The 18,640-nt window shown below is 58.8% G+C and overlaps 2 protein-coding genes across 2 annotated transcripts in view; one reads left to right on the plus strand and one right to left on the minus strand.

Annotated features, from left to right (window-relative positions):
* The window catches only part of VOLCADRAFT_98189 (uncharacterized protein), a gene marked incomplete at both ends in the record, with an annotated part of 6,648 nt that extends 4,017 nt beyond the window's left edge, over nucleotides 1-2,631 (plus strand). Inside the window, 3 exons of the mRNA XM_002957070.1 lie at nucleotides 68-243; nucleotides 1,980-2,030; nucleotides 2,557-2,631. Of these exons, the coding sequence (XP_002957116.1) occupies nucleotides 68-243; nucleotides 1,980-2,030; nucleotides 2,557-2,631 (302 nt within the window). The remainder of the gene's footprint in view (nucleotides 1-67; nucleotides 244-1,979; nucleotides 2,031-2,556) is intronic.
* Nucleotides 2,632-7,899: 5,268 nt separating this feature from the next.
* Nucleotides 7,900-18,640, minus strand: part of VOLCADRAFT_98190 (uncharacterized protein) — a gene marked incomplete at both ends in the record, with an annotated part of 13,930 nt that continues 3,189 nt past the window's right edge. The window contains 13 exons of the mRNA XM_002957102.1: nucleotides 7,900-8,786; nucleotides 8,868-10,356; nucleotides 10,934-11,809; nucleotides 13,022-13,137; nucleotides 13,881-13,941; nucleotides 14,017-14,151; nucleotides 14,522-14,595; nucleotides 15,440-15,616; nucleotides 15,743-16,097; nucleotides 16,902-16,973; nucleotides 17,513-17,545; nucleotides 17,969-18,067; nucleotides 18,515-18,598. Of these exons, the coding sequence (XP_002957148.1) occupies nucleotides 7,900-8,786; nucleotides 8,868-10,356; nucleotides 10,934-11,809; nucleotides 13,022-13,137; nucleotides 13,881-13,941; nucleotides 14,017-14,151; nucleotides 14,522-14,595; nucleotides 15,440-15,616; nucleotides 15,743-16,097; nucleotides 16,902-16,973; nucleotides 17,513-17,545; nucleotides 17,969-18,067; nucleotides 18,515-18,598 (4,458 nt within the window). The remainder of the gene's footprint in view (nucleotides 8,787-8,867; nucleotides 10,357-10,933; nucleotides 11,810-13,021; nucleotides 13,138-13,880; nucleotides 13,942-14,016; nucleotides 14,152-14,521; nucleotides 14,596-15,439; nucleotides 15,617-15,742; nucleotides 16,098-16,901; nucleotides 16,974-17,512; nucleotides 17,546-17,968; nucleotides 18,068-18,514; nucleotides 18,599-18,640) is intronic.

Consider the following 18,640-nt stretch of genomic DNA (forward strand, 5'->3'; position numbering starts at 1 on the left):
GCGGCAGCTGCCGCCGCCGCTGCCGCCGCCGCCGCCGCCGCCGCCGGCTTCCCTCCGGGTGGTCCAGGTGCGGTAGCGGCGCTCAATGCAGCGACGGCGGCGTCCCAGCTCGCGCCGTTTTTTGCTGGCGGCCTGCCGCCACCATTCTCGGCGGCATCCAACAGTTTAGCTCCGCCAGCGGCGGGTGCAGCGGCGGGGGCGGCGGCTCCCGGCGGGGTTGTTTTGCCTTCGCCCTTTCCGCCGGTGGGTAGGGGGGAGAAGGAGGGAGGGGATAAAAGCCGCCCTCCCCATGGGATGGGGAGGAGAATGAACAAATGATCGAGTCGCAAAATTGCACCTAAAAGAAATCTGAGAACCTGAGAGCCTTCAGAGACCTTTTTTTCGCTGTTGGCCTTAAACATTCCTCCCCTCCCTTTGTCTTTGTAACCTCACCACCGACCACCTCCGGTCTGAAAATAGAGACTTGGAACAGAACAAACTACGATGCCTTGTCAATTTTCTTGTTTTTAAATCGACTTAGCTTGCTCCGTTCTGTTTCATGTCTCTTTTCTTACGCATCTGCACCCTACCCACTTTTATCATTTAAAATGCAGTCCGAGTAAAAAATGTTTTTTTCTCACTTACTGTTCTTTCCTCCTCCTCCTCCCTCGTTTCTGGCGGCCGCCTCTCCCTCTTTCCCCCCCTTCCCCCGCCGGCGTCGCGCCGTCATGCCCGCCTGTTGTCGTACTCGGGCAGGGCGCTGCCGCCGCGCACCACTTTACCGCGGCAGCTTGGCAGCAGCAAGCTGGGCAGTAGCAGCTACACCTTATCGCGAACGGGGAAGAGTCAGCGGGGCAGGAGAGGGGGGAAAGGTCTACCCGGGCGCGGAGGCAAAGCGGTAGTGCCAGCGGCACTTAGACGGTTAGCGGTTAGCAGCACTAAACAGCTACTGCAGCGATGTGAAGGAAATACGTCCAGCAGCTGCGGGTGGGGCGTGGGAGCGAAGCGCGCGCGCGTGTTTTTTTTGTGTGCGGGTGTGTTTGGGGAGGGAGGAAAAAGTGCCCTTTACCCGGGCTGAAAAAGCATTTTCAGCTTTTTAGCAAAAAATGCGGAGGTAGAAGAGGAGGAGGAGGGGGAGGAAGAGGGGAGTGGGCGTGTGTGGGGTGGGGCACGGTTTTGTGGGGGTTGTATGGTGGGTGGATGCAGCAGCAGCAGTAGCAGCATTCTTCTCCCTCGTGAGGTGGTGCAATGCGGGTCGCTGTGGGTGGGTGAAGCATCCTTCTGGCGGGAGCAGTAGCAGTAGCAGCACATCGCGTTATATGCCAGCACACACGCAAATACATACATACATATATACATATTGCTCATGACATACCTCATGCACCGCGAGAACAAGAAGCGGTTACAAAATGGTTTCTCGCCATCATCGGCTGCGGCAGCAGCAGTGGCAGTATGTGTGTGTATATGGGGGGGAGAGGGGTAAGACGAACCAGCGGCGAGTGAAGCCGAGGGAGGGGAGGGGAGGAGGAGTTGAAGAGGTTTACGCATTCAGTTTGACGAGGGGGGGGGAGGAATGAATGCCGGCGGGTGGGGTGGGGTAGGGGGCAAAGGGGGGTAGCGGCGGCGGTAGGCTGTGTGTAAGGGAGGGGGCAGTGGTGCTGGCGGTGTGTGTGTGGGGGGGGGGGGGTTTCCGAGGGGCCCTCGTGGAAATGAAGAGCAAAGGCGCCAGAATGGTGAGGTGGGTTGGGCTGGTGGGACGGGTTGGGACCGAAATGCTTGCGCACGTAATTGAGCAAGATTTGTCATCTTCCCGCCAATCTGTGCCTGTTAGTGCCTGATGGTGTGGAGTAGTCCGTGTGTGAATACGTATGTATGTATGTGTATGTGTTTGCGTGTGTTTTTGGTTAAGAAAAAACTTTGGGTCCAACCTCGTGTGCGTCGCTATCTTGGGGCGGGGGCTGCTAAGGGTTTTCCTTCTCCGCGGTGTGCTGATTGTGCAGAAGGTGTACGGCAGTACGGCGCACGTATTCCAGGGTGTCCAAAGTAAAAAGGTGTGAGAGGCGTCATCTCAGTTACCAAAGCAAAAGCTTTGCCGTAGCTCCGCTGGCGTTATACGACATGTACGGCGTTAACACTATATCCGTGAACGCGCATGTGAATTCCAGAGTGCCGTTAGTGCCCCGCCATCCGCGTAAAGTGCTTCTAGCCACAGTCGATGAGGACACGATGTCGCATTCGATAAATGAGTTTTGCCGAAGCTGCCTCGTAAAAAAGCTTTGTTGTTGTTTGAGTGTGTGTGTGTGGAGCGCTGAAGGTCGTCTCGTGTGGTCGTTGTTGTTAAAGCTGGGGTTTGGAGGTGTTATGGGGTATGTACGGTGTGTACGGCACGTGGCTGTCGTACACCTCTGTGCTGTGGTGTACACCTCCATCGAGATGGCTGCATCAGCTGCTGCTGCTGCGGCGGCGGCGGCGGCGGCGGGGGGTGCTGGTGCGGGTGCCCACTGCGCAACAAGTGCTGTCGCCCATCTGACCATCAGCACATTGCTTCTTTTGTTGCGCCGTTCCTTTCACTTGTAGGGTTGGGGGGTTGTGTGGGGGGGGAAGGGTGTCTTGTTCGGATTAGGCGCGGCGGCGGCGCACGAGGAGGTGTAAGGAGTGTGCGGATGGATGGAGGGAGGGGAGGGGGGGAGGGGAGGGAGGGGGCCGGTTTGAACAACGGGGTGGCACATGCTGAAGATTGCGACATCCAGCCAAGGCTGAGATCAATACCTCCTTTCCCCCCTCCTCCTCGTCCTCGTCCTCCTGCTGGCCTTGGGTTTGTTTTCTCTTTGTGGACCTATTGGATTTCCTAAATCGCAGGAGAGGCGGCAGCGGCAGCAGCAGTCGACTGGCTGCTGAACCTCAATGCCGACCACACCTCCACACCTGTGCAATGTGCGTCATGATTTCTGTGTCCTTCTACACGACACACACATATGTATACATGCATACATATTTTTGGGGGTGTTGATGACGATATTATCATGATTATAATATTGATGATGATATCAAAAAGGCGTTTTTGATTAGAAAACATGTGGGGGCTATTTGGGGGTGGGGGGCCCCTTGGTCATGCGGCGCGAGAGCATGAGAGCATGAGAGGGGCACGGAGGACGCTGCGCTGGCGGGAAAGCATAATACGCAATACACGTACCTAACGCAATTAAGGCGAAGCTGCGGCCCCGATTCTCGAAAACACAAAGAAGCGCAAAGCAGTTGAAGTTGAAGATTTAAAAGCGACGGTTTCGGGGAGAGAGAGATATATATATCTGTAGCCGGACAGAGAAGTTATACCCGGAGGGGTATATATGGGTGTGTGGGTGGGTGGTAATAATAAATACCCGAAGGGCTGCTGCTTCGTTGCCCCGCCCGCCGCATCGCCGTGCCGGTGTCATTTTTGTGGGTGTGGTCTGGCGGCATGGGGCACTCTCACAGACACACAGAGGCAGATGATCAATGGAGCCAGAATCCTCTAATCTTGTGGTAGAGGGAGTTTTTGGATCCTGCTGGTTTTTGCACGGACGTGGTTGTCTTTGCTCTGTGGTTGTGATGGCTGTAGCACCCATAATACTTGTCTGGACTGCGTGCGGCACAGGGTGATGTGGTGGTAGTGGTGATGAGGTGGTGATGTGGTGATGTGGTGGTGGTGAGCCGTCCGCCTGGGCTTCCGACGGGGGGGGCTCTGGGCGGGTTGCAGCCGCCCGCCCCCCAGGTCTTTCATCGTCGCGTTTTGGTGCTGTTTTGCTGTTCCTGTTCCTGTTCCTGCCGTCCTCAGTTTTGATATGCGTGTTATCATTCTGGGTTTTGTCACCCACGCGTCCGTCGTCAGGGGCGGCTGTGCTGCCACGCGCCCCGTGCCCCGTTCCTCCCTCCAACCCTAACATTCATGGCGTACCATTTATGGCTTTCGAGGTTTTTTGAGGTTTTGACGTCGGTTGCCTTATTGCTTTATTTTAGCTGGTGGGGGGACATTTCGCTGTCGTGTAATGAAGAGCGAAAGAAGAGGAGGGGAGGCGGATGGTGGGGGAAGGGTTGGCGGCCACTGAGACGCCGAATGAATGTGACAGTTACATTATATCCGCGAACACCGAGAGATGTCGTACTAAAGGAATGAGGGGACATGCTGCCGACATCGCATACAAACGTTGTGAGCTGTGGTGGGTGGTGGGTGTGTTCTGTCGGCGTGGGAAAGCGTTGGTGGCTGGTATAAATGCTAGGCCGCATTTCGCCAGATGTTTTAGACGGGTTTTCGCCTGGAAAAGGTTTTGGCTGCTGCTGCCGCCTCCGCTTTCAACTTAGGTTTGTGTTTTGATACGTGTGTTTCGAGTAACCCGTGGGTGCGTGTGGGGGCGGGGTAACCCCGTGGGTGCGTGGGCGGCCGCCTTGAAGAGGAGGTGCTGGAGGTGGAGAGAACTTTTGGAGACGGAGACGACACGCTGCTGCACTGCCCCACCCCTGCCGCCGCGCCCCTTGGGGGGTTTGGCGTAGTCTCGCGCGTGCGCGTGTGTGAGAGTGTGCGTGTGTGGCCCTTCACAGCAACACACACACACGCACGCACATACCTGTGTGTTTTATATACCTATGCCTGTCTGTCGGTATGTCAGTCTGTTTGATAAAACTGGTCTCTGTGCAGTTTTTCGTGTCCATTGCGCGCTTCACGGCCGCCGCCCGGTAGAGGGGGAAGAGAGAGAGAGAACAAATATATATATCCCATATTTCATGTCTCTTTTAAGTGCGCCCCTATCCGCCGTCCGCAGCGGAGCCGTACAGTCGTACATGGGCCACATTTTTAAACCCTGGACAAACTGACTCGAAACGCGAACTTGTCGTGTTTGTTTTTGTTTTCTTTCATCTGCGTTAAACACCTTCCCCTTTTTGTAGAGTTCCCGAATACCCTCCCGCTCAGTTGGGAAAGGGGCGGCGGAGGTGCTGCAACGTCGCATTCTGTCTCCTCGCTTTACGCATATGTATATGCATCCCCTCACCCGTACATGTGAAGTGCCGTACATGTTGCTCGGTGGAGGAAGTTCATGTAAAAATATGACATTTATGAATATTATGCGAATTCCTCGCTCCTTCTATCGCTTTGTATCTTTTTTATCGCCAGCAACAACAGCAGCAACGACTGCGCACGCAGCGGCAACAGCTGGTCCGACATCCGGGCACTCACGACGGCGGTCCATGTGGTCCATGTGGTCACACACAAGGCGCATCTCCGTACAGACAACCACTCCCAAGGCTTTGCAGTCTCGCCATGAAAAGAATAACTTTGCTGTCCTATCACTATCGTACTCCTTGTCAGTGTGAAATGTCAGAGGAGGGCTCCTCGGGACGCGGTCCGCCGCCATCTCTACCGCAATTCCGCCGCCGTGTCGCCGTGCCATGTGCTAAACAATCTCTACCGCACGTATGCACAATAGACACGCATACGTAGACACGGGTACCGCGTGTAGGGCGAGCTGCGGCCGACACTGTACATGGACCCCCCCCCGGATCTTGCAAGCGGGCCGGTTACTGGCAACGATTGCAAGAACATCGAAAAGACCGACTGTGCGGTTGTGGGTTGCCGGTCTGGGCCCAGTGGTGAGTGCGGGGCCCCGCTGCGGCAGCTCTGCTCGTTCGGGGGAGGTCCGGATGGTGCCGCACCGCTTCAACCTGTTCGTGGCCAGTCGTCTGCGCTGTCGGCACTCCGCTCGTATCTAGAAGTAAAAGTACTAGGACTGCAAAGCGAGGGTTGATTGCAGCAGTTTGGATCCCTGTTGTTTGAATGCATGTGTAATAGCCTCCACTTATAAACTTGCGGAAGAGAGCGTTTTCAGCATCTTGCTTGGGTTTCGCCACGATCGTACGACATTTCGTCGTATACATCGTACTGTGAGATGAGTGCTGCTGCCGCCGCTGCTGCTGCTGCTCCGCTCGAGCGAAGTAGTTAGCAACCCCCTTCACTCTCTCCTGGCAAAGAGGAACGCGCTCTGTGCTGTTGAATATATTGGGATGCGTTTCCGTACTGTTGTTATTCACGTTGGGGTCAGGGTTGGGGTCACAGGGAGCGGGGAGCGCGTGTGTGGCATTTACGGGGGTTGCCGACGATTTCAGCGGACTGGCCAGATGGACATCCCGATCGCCGGGACTCCGCCTAAAACTCTCGCCACAAAAAGCCGCAAAAAAGGTTTAGAAGAGGTTTAGAAAAAAGAGCTCCATCTGTGATTCTCAGCAAAACATAAATCAGAGAGTCGAACCCGTGGAACCTTGTCTCTCTCGGGGTGGGCTGGGCCTCGAGAGGGCTCTTTCGACGTCTTATCGCAAACAGCACACTCTTCGTAAAGAACAACAGAATCAACAAATGTACGATTACTAAATTTTTTGTTGTCAAGTAGCCCGCCACCAGCACCATAACCACCACAACAAAACCCATGAAAAAGCGAATGCAAGTCCCACTCCCACTCCCACCTTCCCCGCGCTCTCACTTACAGTGCTTTAAAGCACACGTGAAACACGATCAAAACACGTTACCACTAAGCAATACACCTAATAACCCCCTTTCTCCCCCCCTTAACACCCTCCCCCCAAAAAGGACACACGTCCCTGCCACTCCCGCGTGAGAGCTAGCGCTCTCTCTCTCTCTCTCAACCCAGTCCTCAACTTCTTATCTCCCCCACTTCCCCAACACCCCCAGGTGCCCGTACCTTTCGACGTATATACATACATTCATGCATGCATACATACCTGGCTGGGTTGGCAGCGCAGCAGTGTGAGTCAAGTCGGTGAAATGACAATAAGAAAGAGCCCTGTGGGCCCCCGTGTAACCGCAGCAAGAGATGCATGGACCATGCCAACGCGGGACCCATGCACATACATACATACATACATACATACATACATACATACATACATACATACATACATACATACATACATACATACATACATACATACATACATACATACACACACGCGCGTGCGCTCGGGCGTCCGTCCTCTTCAACCACCGTCCCAACCCTCCAGGGCGGGGAAACCCCTTTGTGGCGGAGTCGCAAAGCCCAGAAGGGAAGAGGAGGACTTGGGGACTTGAAACCGAGTGAGTGAGTGAGTGAGAGTGAGAGTGAGTGAGGCATATGAAACCCGGGGCACTAGGGCAAGGAGCAGGTAGCGCGAGGCAGATTCGCGTCTGTTGGTCGCCTTCCGTCCTGCACTGCTGCTGTTGCTGTTGCAGCTGCTGCATAAGACCTCTGCACTCTTCATTCAGTCTCCCGAAAGGTGGTCCCACAGCTCTCGCTCCACAACTCTTCTCTCCCCCCCTCTCCACGCCCTCTTTCCCCTTCAAAGGGTAGGAGGGGAGGTCACCGGGCAGCAGCAGCAGCTGCCAGTCCAGCCCCGGTGTCCCCGGTCGCACAATGGCCCATCACAACTTCCTCGCGACCTCTCTCCCTCCCCGTTCTGCTACCCGATGTTTTTACGCCACTGCCGCCACTAGCGCCACTAGCGCCACTGCCGCCACTGCCGCCACTAGCGCCGCTAGCGCCACTGCCGCCACTGCCGCCACTAGCGCCGCTGCCACACATGCGACTGACCATGGTCGTTCCAGCCTCACATCAAGCCGCCTAACGGCCAGTTTGGCTGCATCCAATGCGCGCGAATGCGAAACAAAGCTCAGCGCAGAGGCGCATGTGCCCCGGGAGCCATGAGCCACGACGCGGTTTATTTAAGAACCTGGATACAAACATGTTCGCATTTACAAGAACAAGAACACACAAGCGCCAATAGCCGCTGCAAAGATAAAGGCTATAGGGGGCGGAGGTGCAGGTTGCCACAAAGACTGCTGCTGCGCGAGAGTTGGTTTTCATCTAATCTTAATCGAGGGTGGAGGGCACGGAGGGCACGTCATGCGCCCTGGCTCCTTCCCGCAGCAGCTTTGGAGGAATCTCGGGGACGGCCCAGCTCCGCCAGGCTGACAGTGACGCCGCCGCCGCCGCCGCCGCTGGCACCGCCGCTGGCGGCGCGGGGTGCCGCATCGGCCGTGGCGGCAGCGGGAGCAGCGGAAGCGACGCTACTTCCGAATCGGTCGCCGGGCTCGCTGCCCCGTCGTCTGGCCCCAACGACAGGAGCTGCGGACGGCAGCGCCGCCAGCTCACTGCCGTACGACCGGCGGGACCCCAAACAGCGCCCGGGGACGCCCTTGACGCCGCTGCCGCTTGCGGCAGCGGCGGCCGCGCTCAGATCCGAAAGACTGAGCGATGCAGCAGCCGCAAGCCTGTTGCCGCGTGCCGTACCGCCCTGGGGATGTCCTTCTGGCGGCTTCCCACCGCCGGACACAGACGACGCTCCTCCTTTGTACGACAGGCCACTGGATCCAAGAGGAAGTGCCGCCGCCGCGTCTGCTGCAACCGTAGCGCTGGCCACGGCTTGCAACCGATCATCCAAGCTGCTGCGACAAGCCGGCAAGCCCCCCTGCATAAGACCCGTAGCAAGACCCGGCAGCCCCGCACTACTGCTGCACGATGCGATTCGGGCCCTCGCCGCCGCTGCTGCCAACACCCCTGCTGCCGGTGCAGCCGCCAGCGGCGCGGGTGCACGCGTCGCATCCACGTGGGGGATTGGCGCCGTCTGAGTGGTCGAGGTTGCTGCCGCCGCCCGCGGCATCGCCTGGGGCACAGTCGCCGCCGTTGGCGCCACGGCAGCGGAGCTGCCGGCGGCGGCGGCGGCGGCGGACAATGACGACGCCGCCAGGGCGCCGCTGCGCAAGCTGTGCAGTCGCGCCTCGTGATGAGCTGCAACGGTGGCGTGTTGGGCGGCCATCGCCTCCTGCGCCAGGCTGCGGTCGCGATGAGCTCTGGAGGACAGCAACGCACGACCGAGCAGCGAGTCAAGCACGCTGCCGTTGCCAGCGGCGGCGGGTACGGCCGCGGCGGCCGCCGTTGCGACTCCGCCACCGCCGCTGCTTGTGCGCCGCAGCGGCGGCGGTGCGGCGGGCATCGCCAGCCTAGGCACCTGACCGTCAGATGCTCGGAGGCTGGTGTTGCCGCCGGCGGCCGCGGCAGTGGGCGCTGCGGCGGGGAAAGCCTCGGACGGTACCGCGCCGCCGCTGACGGTGGCGGCGCCGGCGGAGGCAGCGCAGTGGCGGTGCATTTGCGGTGAGGCGCACAGCTCCGGGGACGGCGGCCGCGGAAGCCAGCCATCTGCTTCCCCGGCGCCGCTGCCGCCGCCGCCGCCGCCGCTTCTGGCGCTTCCCGTACTGCTGCTGACGCTACTACCACGCAATGCATCGCCTCGACTGGCTAACCGCCCAGAGGCTGCACCCCAGATGCCGCCATCGCCACGGCCGCTGCCGTCGCAGCTAGCGGCGAGTCCAGTGGCAGCCGCTGGATTGGTGGTGGGAGCACGCAGGGCCGGCGGCAGCGGCGCTGTCGCCGCCATTTGGCCATTGGTTCGATCGGCGAGAGGGGTGACGGCAGCAGCAGCAGCAGCAGCTGCTATCACCCCCGCGGTTGTGGTCGCCATCGCGTTCGTCGCCATCATCTTGTCGCGTTCATTTGCGTGCTGCTGCCCATGCCGTTGCCATTGGAACGCCCCCACAGCCGCCGCTACCTCCTCCGCCACCTGCGCCTCCATCTGTTCACGCAGCGTCGCCGCCGCCGCCGCCGCCTCGGCGCCCATAGTTGCCGCCACTCGACGCATCTCCGATTGGTGTGCCTCCCGCAGCGCCCTGACCGTTGCTGCCAGGCGCTCCTTGTAAAGCGTGTCGTACTTTTCCGCCAGCGCCGCTGCCTGCTTCGCGTGCGCCCCCTCCGCCGCCTCTAGCGCTGACGCATGCTGCTGCCGCAGCCCCGCTAGCTCCTGCTCCCGCCGCCGCGTCAGCTCCTCCAAATGTGCCGCATGGCGCTTCTCCGCCTGTGCCAGAGCCGACCCGTGGGTCGCCTCCAGCCGTCGCCGCAGCGCCACCAGCTCCTGCTCGTGGCGCCGCGCCAATTCCTCGACCTGTACCGCATGCCGCGCGTCCGCGACTGCAATCGCCGACCCTCGCGTCGTCTCTGCCTCGCAGCGCACCGCCGCCAGCTCCCCCGCGTGCATTTGCTGCAGCTCCTCTACCAGCGCCGCATGTCGCGCCGCCAGCTCGGCTACATCCGACCCGTGGGTCGCGTCCAGGCGGCGTCGCAACTCCCCCAGCTCGCGTTCATGCCTGAGCTGCACGTCCCGCAGCTTCCCCGCGTGCTGTGCCTCTGCCTCCGCCAGGGCAGACCCGTGGGTCGCTTTCAGGGCCGCAAGCTCCCGTTCGTGCTGCTCCCGCGCCGCCTCCAGCTGCTCCGCCTGACGCGCCAGCTCCGCCTGTTGCTTGGACATCTGCGCCTCGAGCGCGGTGGCAACTTCTGCATCTCGCTCCTTTTGAGAAAGCAGCGCCGCTCCCGCTTCCATCATGCGTCGCTGCTGTTGCTGTTGTTGTTGTTGCTGCTGTAACAGCAGCAGATTCTGCTGTTGCTGCTGCCGCAGCTCATGCAACTGGCCCTCCAGCGACCGCACAGTGTCCCGCAGCCGAGCGAGCTCTGATTCCAAGGCCTGCATTGGCACGCGTCGCATTGGCATTGACCCTCAATGAAAAACACAACTGACACACACAAAGCTTCGGCCCTGGCCCTTGGGGGCCCCCCTTCCCAGGGCTCGTGTATGTGTGGGCCCCCAGGTCACACCTTTGGACGGTAACGGTAACGGAGCTGCAGAAGGTGTAATACACACATACATGCGCACACGCACGCATACACATAAGTGTTTTCCCTGCCCTACCAACGGCTTGGTAGGGCAGGGAAGGCAGGGGTTTCCCTGCCTTCAAGCCGGGATCCCCATTGCGATTCCTGCCTTCCATGCACATCGGCAGTACCCCTTCTTCCTTCTTCCAGCACCGAAACCATCCTCCTATTCCTACCTGCACCTCTATCGCATGCCGGCCCCGTAACTCCTCCTCTAGACGCCTTCGCGCCTCCGCCGCCGCCTCACGCTCTGCCGCCACTGCCGTAGCCGCTTTCTGATCTGCAGCGGCCGCCGCCTCCCGCCGCGCGTCCGCCGCCGCCTCCCGCAGCTGCCGTCGCAGACCCTCCGCCTCCGCCGCGTGCTCTTTCCGTAAGCCCTCCACCTCGGCGGCGTGCTGCCCACAAAGGGCTTCGATCTCCGCGGCGTGCTGCTCACAAAGCACCTCTACCTCCGCTACGTGGTGGTCTCGGAGCTCCGACAGCTGGGCCGAGTAGTCCTCGGACAGCTTCGCCAAACAATCTGCATGGTCCTGCTGCTGGTGTGCTGCCGCCGCCGCCGCGGCTGTCGCAGCAGCGTCATCCGCGTTGCGGTCTTGTTTCGCTGCAGCCAGCTGTTCCGCATGGCTGCGCTGCAACTCCAATTCCGCCACCTGTACAGCGGCCGACCGACGGGTCGCTTCAAGCTCCTCGCGGAGCTCCGCCAGCTCCGCGTCGTGCTGCCGCCGCAGTTCTGCAACTTGCGCTGCGTGTCGTGCCGCCGCTTCCGCGGCGGCCGACCCATGGGTCGCCTCCAGCCGGGCCCGCAGCTCCGCCACCTCCCCAGCGTGTCGCTGCCGCAGCTCCTCAACCTGCGCCGCCTGCCGCGCTGCTCCCTCGGTCATAGCCGACCCGTGGGTCGCTTCCAGCTGCGTCCGGAGTGCCTCCAGCGCCGCCGCGTGCTCCTCCGCCAAGCTGCTGCGCAAAGCTGCCAACTGCCGTTGTGCGGCCGCGGCGCTGGCAGCGTGAGCCTCGACAAGCACCGCTGCTGCGTCGGCCTCGGCCTCAGCTCGCACCTGGTGTGTGTCAGTCAGGCCCAGAGCCAAGGTGCAGACGTATGCGCATGTACATCTTAGGCAATACCTAGATGTGCTTTCTTTCTGCTCACATGGCATCTTCTTCGCTATAGTCTAGGCGGTTAGGATATGAGATTTTCACTCTCGAGACCCGGGTTCGAGTCCCGGTAGCGAAATCTAGTAAATTTTAATGTCCAAGAACGGCAGCAAGGTTTGCACAGGGGGAAATATTGGGAGTAACGTTTATGCAGATAGTCTACGGCCCCCCGTAGACTATCGTAGACTACATGACGAACATCCCCCCATTCGTGCGGAACTTGTGTGACTTGTACACATGACAAGCAGTACACTTCACACCACCGTTTCTCAAGTTATAAATACATACTATAAGCAGGCGGCTGGCAGAGGTTAAGGCCTGACTTCTGCTCCCGGCCAACCCGGGTTCAAATCCGCATGCCGGTTCCTCGGGTGTTTGAAGAGTGTTGAAATGGGAGGTGGCCCCCCATCATATGGACGATGTAGGACGTGATAAAATCAACTTGCAAGCTGACCAGGAACTAAGTTGACGCGCCGTTGATCCGCTAGATTTGGTTGGATGCTGGTGGTGAGTTGCCGAACCCAACGAATACATTCTGAAGTCGGAAGGGGTGACGGATTGGGGTGCCCCTCTAGCAGGGGAGAGCAGGGACTGCCTCGGGAAAGGGGGCCGCTGGCGAAGTTAACCACCCTGTAACAACATACATAGATACACATGCACTTTGTCTAAGAAGCCACGACGGAAATTTCCGTCCTCTCCCAAGCCCCCGGGACTTGCTTGGATTCGACGAATCTCCGGACCCCTTTGCCCGCTAGCCCTCGTGACTGATCCGTTTAACTCCCGGTTACCCTTCTTTCTCTCCTTCCAACACCTCCCTCCCTCTTCCGCCCCCCTTTCCTCCTCCTCCTCCCCCCCTTCCTCCTCCTCCTCGCCCGCTTCCTCCTCCCCCTCCTCCTCCTCCTCCACCTCCTTCCAACCTCCTCCTTTATACAGTCACACATTTCTTTTCCAGACCTGCGGAGGGCTTTCCTTCCCCTCTCCTCCCATCACCCCACTGCCACGGCCCGTGCTTTACCCGCTGTTACCCTGACCAGCATCGGGAGTGCCGGCCCCTACCAGTAAAATACATACATATATACACACACACACGCACAGGCCCCGCCTTTCTGACGCACCTGGTCCAGCTCCTCATTGAGTCGCTCGGCTCGCGCACGTGCAGCCTCCAGCTGCTCCCCGGCGTCGTCTAGCCGCTTTTGTAGCTCCGAAACCCGAGCATCCCGCGCGACCTTTTCTTGGTGTGGGTATGGGCACGGGCATGGGATGGTGCGGGAAATAAATATCATTACAGCCAAAAAGCGAAGGCCAACACGGTAGTACATTCATCTATCTTTACAAACGTGCTCTACATACATACATACAAAAACCAGCAAAAGCCCGCAGGTGCGAGCGTTTCTCTTCCAGTTACACGGCGGCGCTGCGTGCACTTCCTTCCCCAGCTGCGTCTCAATGGCAGAGGGCGACGCAACAGGTACTCACACGCACACGCGCACGCATGGCCATAGGTGGAGGAGAAAGACGAGTAAGACGGGTTTCGGAGCTGCAAAAACGGATAGATGACGCCGAGGGAGCAGCTGATGGCTGCTTACACCAGGCGCACTGCTTGTCTCAATTTTCACCCCCCATCCCACCCCACCCCACCCCACTCAAGCCTGTCGGAGAGCTTCATGTATCGAGCCGCCTAGCGACGCATTCTGACCCCGTGGGATCCTGACCCATAGGGCAGGGGAGTTCGACGCAGTCACATCCCAAGGCAAAGGATCTCTAGCCAGTGAAACCGCGAGGTATCGAGATAAGACAACAGGCAGTCTGACTACGATGCAAGGCTGATTGCCTGTACTTGTACATTGTCCTAAGCCCCTCTGTGTGACACCGTCATCATCACTTCACGTCACTTCACTTCACTTCACTTTCACTTCACGTCTCCGACATATTTGTGCCCGGTGCAAGGGCAGATAGTGGCGGGGAGGGCCGCACCCGCATCGGTTATGTGTAGCGGCCAAGCTCCGTAGCCGTGTCTTAGCCGCGTCTCAGAGACCTGGGTGATCGCCGACAAAGCCCACCTCGAGATCTCTTACCCTTCAGTGCATATCCCCACCTAGCTCGTACCCACCTGCGCCGCCTCCACTGCCGCTTCGAGCTGTCTGCGCAGGCTGTGCACCTCCGCCTGCAGCGACCCGTGGGACACCTCCAGGGCTTCGTAACGCCGCCGGGCGAGCGCCGTCTCCGCGGCCATCACCTCATCCGCCTGAGCCACACACAGAGAACAACATACACGGATAGCCCAAATGTGAGTGCAAGTGCGAATGTGAGTGTGAATGCAAGTGCGAATGTGAGTGCAAGTGCGAATGTGAGTGTGAGTGCAAGTGCAAATGTGAGTGTGAGTGCAAGTGCGAATGTGAGTGTTGTTACAGGGTGGTGTAGCTTCAACAGCGGCCGCCTTTCCCTTGGAGGCAGAGTTCCCACCTGCCTATGAGTATGAATGTGCACGTAAATGTGAAAACTGCGTTAGGCAGAAAAGGATAGATGAGACGCGCGCAGACGCAGTTGTCTGAACCCCTTACCCCCCTCTCATGCCCCCACCAGCCCCACCAGCCTTCCTCGCCCTGCTGGCCCACCTCACGTCTGACCCTCTGTCGCTCCTCCGCGAGGGCAGTCTGCACCTTCTCCACAGCCACATAGCGGCGAGGGTCTGAACAGGCGGCGGCGGCGGGGGGGGGGCAAGGGGGGGGGGGGTAAGGGGGATGGAGAGGGGGTAATTAGTGGGGCATTGGAGAAATTATACATATATACATACATACATATGTCCCTAATCTGTCCGTGTCCCTAACCTAGCTTGTGGGTTCGAGGCTCCTGGCCCTCTGGCTCTATGGGCTCCTCACACCCTCTGGAGGTGATGCGAACGAGGTGTAACACACACATACATACATACACACGTACATATGCGGGGAGGGAAGGGTCAACCGCCGGCGGCGGATGGGGATGGGGAGTTACGTGCAACACCCAAGAGAACCGACTGCCATGGTTTGTGGGAGGATGGGGGGCCGGGAAATGGGGTAGGGAGTTAAGCGGGGCCAAGGCAGGTGGGAGAAGGGGCCAAGGCAGGTGGGAGAGACAGGCGTGTAGGAGCTTTTTGCCTTGGACAGGAAGAAAGAAGAAAGACAAAACAGCAAAAGCGGAGGACTCAAAAACGATTAGGTACGAATAGGAACATTTGTACGGCAAATGGGGGCCCCGCCAACCTCTTTACTGTATGTACTTTGTGCAGTACTCCGTTATCTTTTCTCTATTGCTATTCCAGTGATTCACACACACACACACACACACACACACACACACATATTTTGGGACCTTCCCGGGCCTCAAGGAACTAATTACAAGAAAAACTATGCCGACGGGGACAGCTAATAATGATAATAATAAAAATAATAATCCACTACATCTCTTGAAAAGCACCTTTTACTTGCCGCGTTCCGGCACCCTCTGCGGACTTTTAAATCAGGTCCCTCCCATCATTTCCACCCTCAACCCCTCACCCTTGGCTGCCGCCAATCGTGCGTTGAGCTCCTTGAGCCTCTCGATCTCTTCACGCGCCGCTGAGAGCAAAAGGTTCGTCTGCGCGGTGGCGGCTGCCGCGGCCGCCGCCGCCGCCGCGGCGGCGGCATCCCCTCCGCTGGACGGCGAACCCGTCATTTGCTCGTCCGTCTGTACGGCTGCGTCCAAAGTTGCGGCGTCGTGGCACGACAATGACAGTTGGGATCCCGACGGCCCGCTACTGGTCGCTCGTCCGAGCCAGCAATGACCCCTGTCGCCGCCCACGGTCGTACCATGAGTCGTACCGCTGCCGCACTCGCCGTACACCGCGCGGCCACCGTCGCGGACATCCTCAACGTCAGCGTCGTCGTCGTCGTCGTCGCTGAACAGCGAGTGGGCGAGAGACCGCGCTTCTGCCACAGCGTCCGGTTCCAGCGCGGCCGCCGCCGCGGCAGCGGCGGCGGCGCCGTCAACGTCGCTCGTCGCCATTGTCATCGTCGCCGCCACCTCCTCATGACGATCGCCAAAACCGCCCCCGCCCCCGCCCCCGCTGACACTCAGCGCCGCCTGCAGCTGCTCCTGAAGCTCTGATACAAGCCTCTGCAACCCGTCGGCGCGATCCCGCTCCGAAACCAGCTGCTCCTCTAACGCCTGCGTCGTCTGTATGAGCTCCCGGACGCGTGATGCCCAATGGCCCTGCTGCTGCGGCGGCGGCTGTTGTTGCTGTTGCAGTAGAAAGCTACTGCTGATGCTACTGCTGCTACCCACATCGCCACATATACTACTGAAGGTGCCGCTGCCGCTGCCGCAGCAGCTGCTGCCGCTGCTGCTATGTAGTGTGTCGTACGGCCGCAGCGGCGGCGGCGCTGCTGGCTGCATTGCCTGCGACGTGCCGGTTTCGACGCTGCCCATACCGCCAGCCACTTCCTGTCGTACATTTGGCGAGGTGAGGTAAGGACGCGTCGGACGACGCCAAAGCCTAAGAGACAGTAAGAGCTATAGTTGAACTCCCGAGCCAGGGTAGTGCTAGCAGCCCATGTATGTACGACACACGGCAAACAAGATAAAGATTGAGGAAGAATGAGTGATAGACGCATTTCACTTAGCCGCGCACGTGTGCTCAAAAGCCCTCCAGCATCCTCCTAATCCCCGTCTTGTAGTGATCCCGTGATGCCAGGAAAAGGGAAGAAATAGCCGTCGCCCACGCGGCAAGACAAGAAAAGCTCATAGAAATCTCTCGTCCCCTTTAACTTACACCCACCACCACCGCTACCACCACCACCACCACCCGACCGCTCAAACCTCCCTGCCTTGGCTCCCCATCTGTATTTATTGTTAAACTTTACCCTTTACGAAGCTACAATATGTTAACAACATACATACATACATACGTAATTATACACATACATATATACATACATAAGCACGTATTTACACACACGCACACGCACGCTTACCACGTACCTGTAGTTGCCGCAGGTAAGTAACCTGGTGTACGGCAGTACGAGCTTCCTCCCGGGCACGTGTCAGCGCCTCCTGCGGGTCCATCCATTCCAAATCACCACCACCATCATCATCATCACCACCACCATCATCATCATCACCACCACCATCATCATCATCACCACCACCATCATCATCATCACCACCACCATCATCATCACCGCCGCCGTTACCAACATCACAGGTGGCCATTGCCGCCCGTACGGCCCCGTCGGTCGGCCGGGGGGCGTTACGGACAGATCCAGATCCAGAACAGCCGGGGGTCCGAGGGGGGCTTGGTGAAGGGGGGGCCCCTCCCTCCCGCACTCCTCCTCCCTGCCCCGTACCGCACGCCGCATGACACATCATCGCCATCCCCCCCCGCCTAAAAGTACACCTCTGCACTGTGTATTGGATGTGATTATTGGAAGGCCAAGAAAGAACATCCCGAAGTTGCCGTATATAAAAAAAGCCCTGACAGCGCCCCATCCGTTACGTTCCGAAACACACACACACACACATACACACGCGCGCACACACCCAACCCACTGCTTACAGCCACCGTGGCCAGCTGGCTACGACACGTTCCGTACCTGAAGGGAGTGCCGCTCGGCCATGGATTCAGCCTGAATGTACGAATTTGGATTCCGGGATGAGATGGAATTTTTGGTTAAGCGTTTTTTGGGGACCGCCGTGGGTAGGTGGGTGGGTGAGTGGGCCAATCACAGAGAATCAGCGGCGAGACGGGTAGCGGCGATGGAACGAAGGAGCATGGCAGACACACACACGCCTTCCCCCACATACATACATACATACATACATACATACATACACCACCCAAACCCTCCCACCTCCCCTTCCTGTCCCTCGCTCGTCATGATGGTGCGTAATGACACCGTTGGGCACCCCCCCATACCCATATGGACAGCGTTGCCTAAACAAGCCAAACTCGCCCCGGTGTTACCTGATAACCACCCAGGCAATCGCACACACACACACCGCCTAATCTGGCTCTCTACCCCCCCGGCCCCCCCCCGGGGGTACCTTACCTGCATCCGCCGCAGCTCATTGTGGAGCTGCAGCACCGCCGAGCCGCCGCCGCCGCTACCTCCCCCCACGCCGCCGCTGGATCCCCCTCCCGTGTGGCCCTGAGAACGCAGGTGGGGAGGTGCCGTACATGTACAGATATAGATATAGATATAAATACACATGCTCTTTACATATGCTCTTTCTGTCTCTCCTCTTTCTCTCTATATAAAAGCTCTATATATCTATACGCTATACAATAATATTATTTATGTTGTATTTATGTATAATGTATAAGCTACATTATGCGCATATATATATATATATCGCTTATACATATAGCTTATAGCAGGGAAAGAGGAGAGACAGAAAGAGCTGGCTGTCCCTCGCCCCTCATTCTTTCGCCTTCTCCGCACATACATACATACATACATACATACATACATACATACCCACTAACCTTTCCCTCCCTTTCCTCCCACCACACACACTCTCCTCGCCCCAAAACCAACCCCCAACCCCCAAACCCCCCTCCTTCCACCCATCCCGCCCCCCCACACGTGCCGTACCTCCAGATGCGCCTCCAACGACGCCTCCAGGCACTCATTCGCTGCCTTGAGGTCCCGAATATCGCAGCGCACCACCTCCAACTCCTGACGAGATGGACACAGGTCGCGGTGGGGTGGGGGGGGGGT

The sequence above is a fragment of the Volvox carteri genome (genome assembly GCF_000143455.1).
Source record: "Volvox carteri f. nagariensis unplaced genomic scaffold VOLCAscaffold_69, whole genome shotgun sequence".
NCBI classification, from domain to species: Eukaryota; Viridiplantae; Chlorophyta; class Chlorophyceae; order Chlamydomonadales; family Volvocaceae; genus Volvox; species Volvox carteri.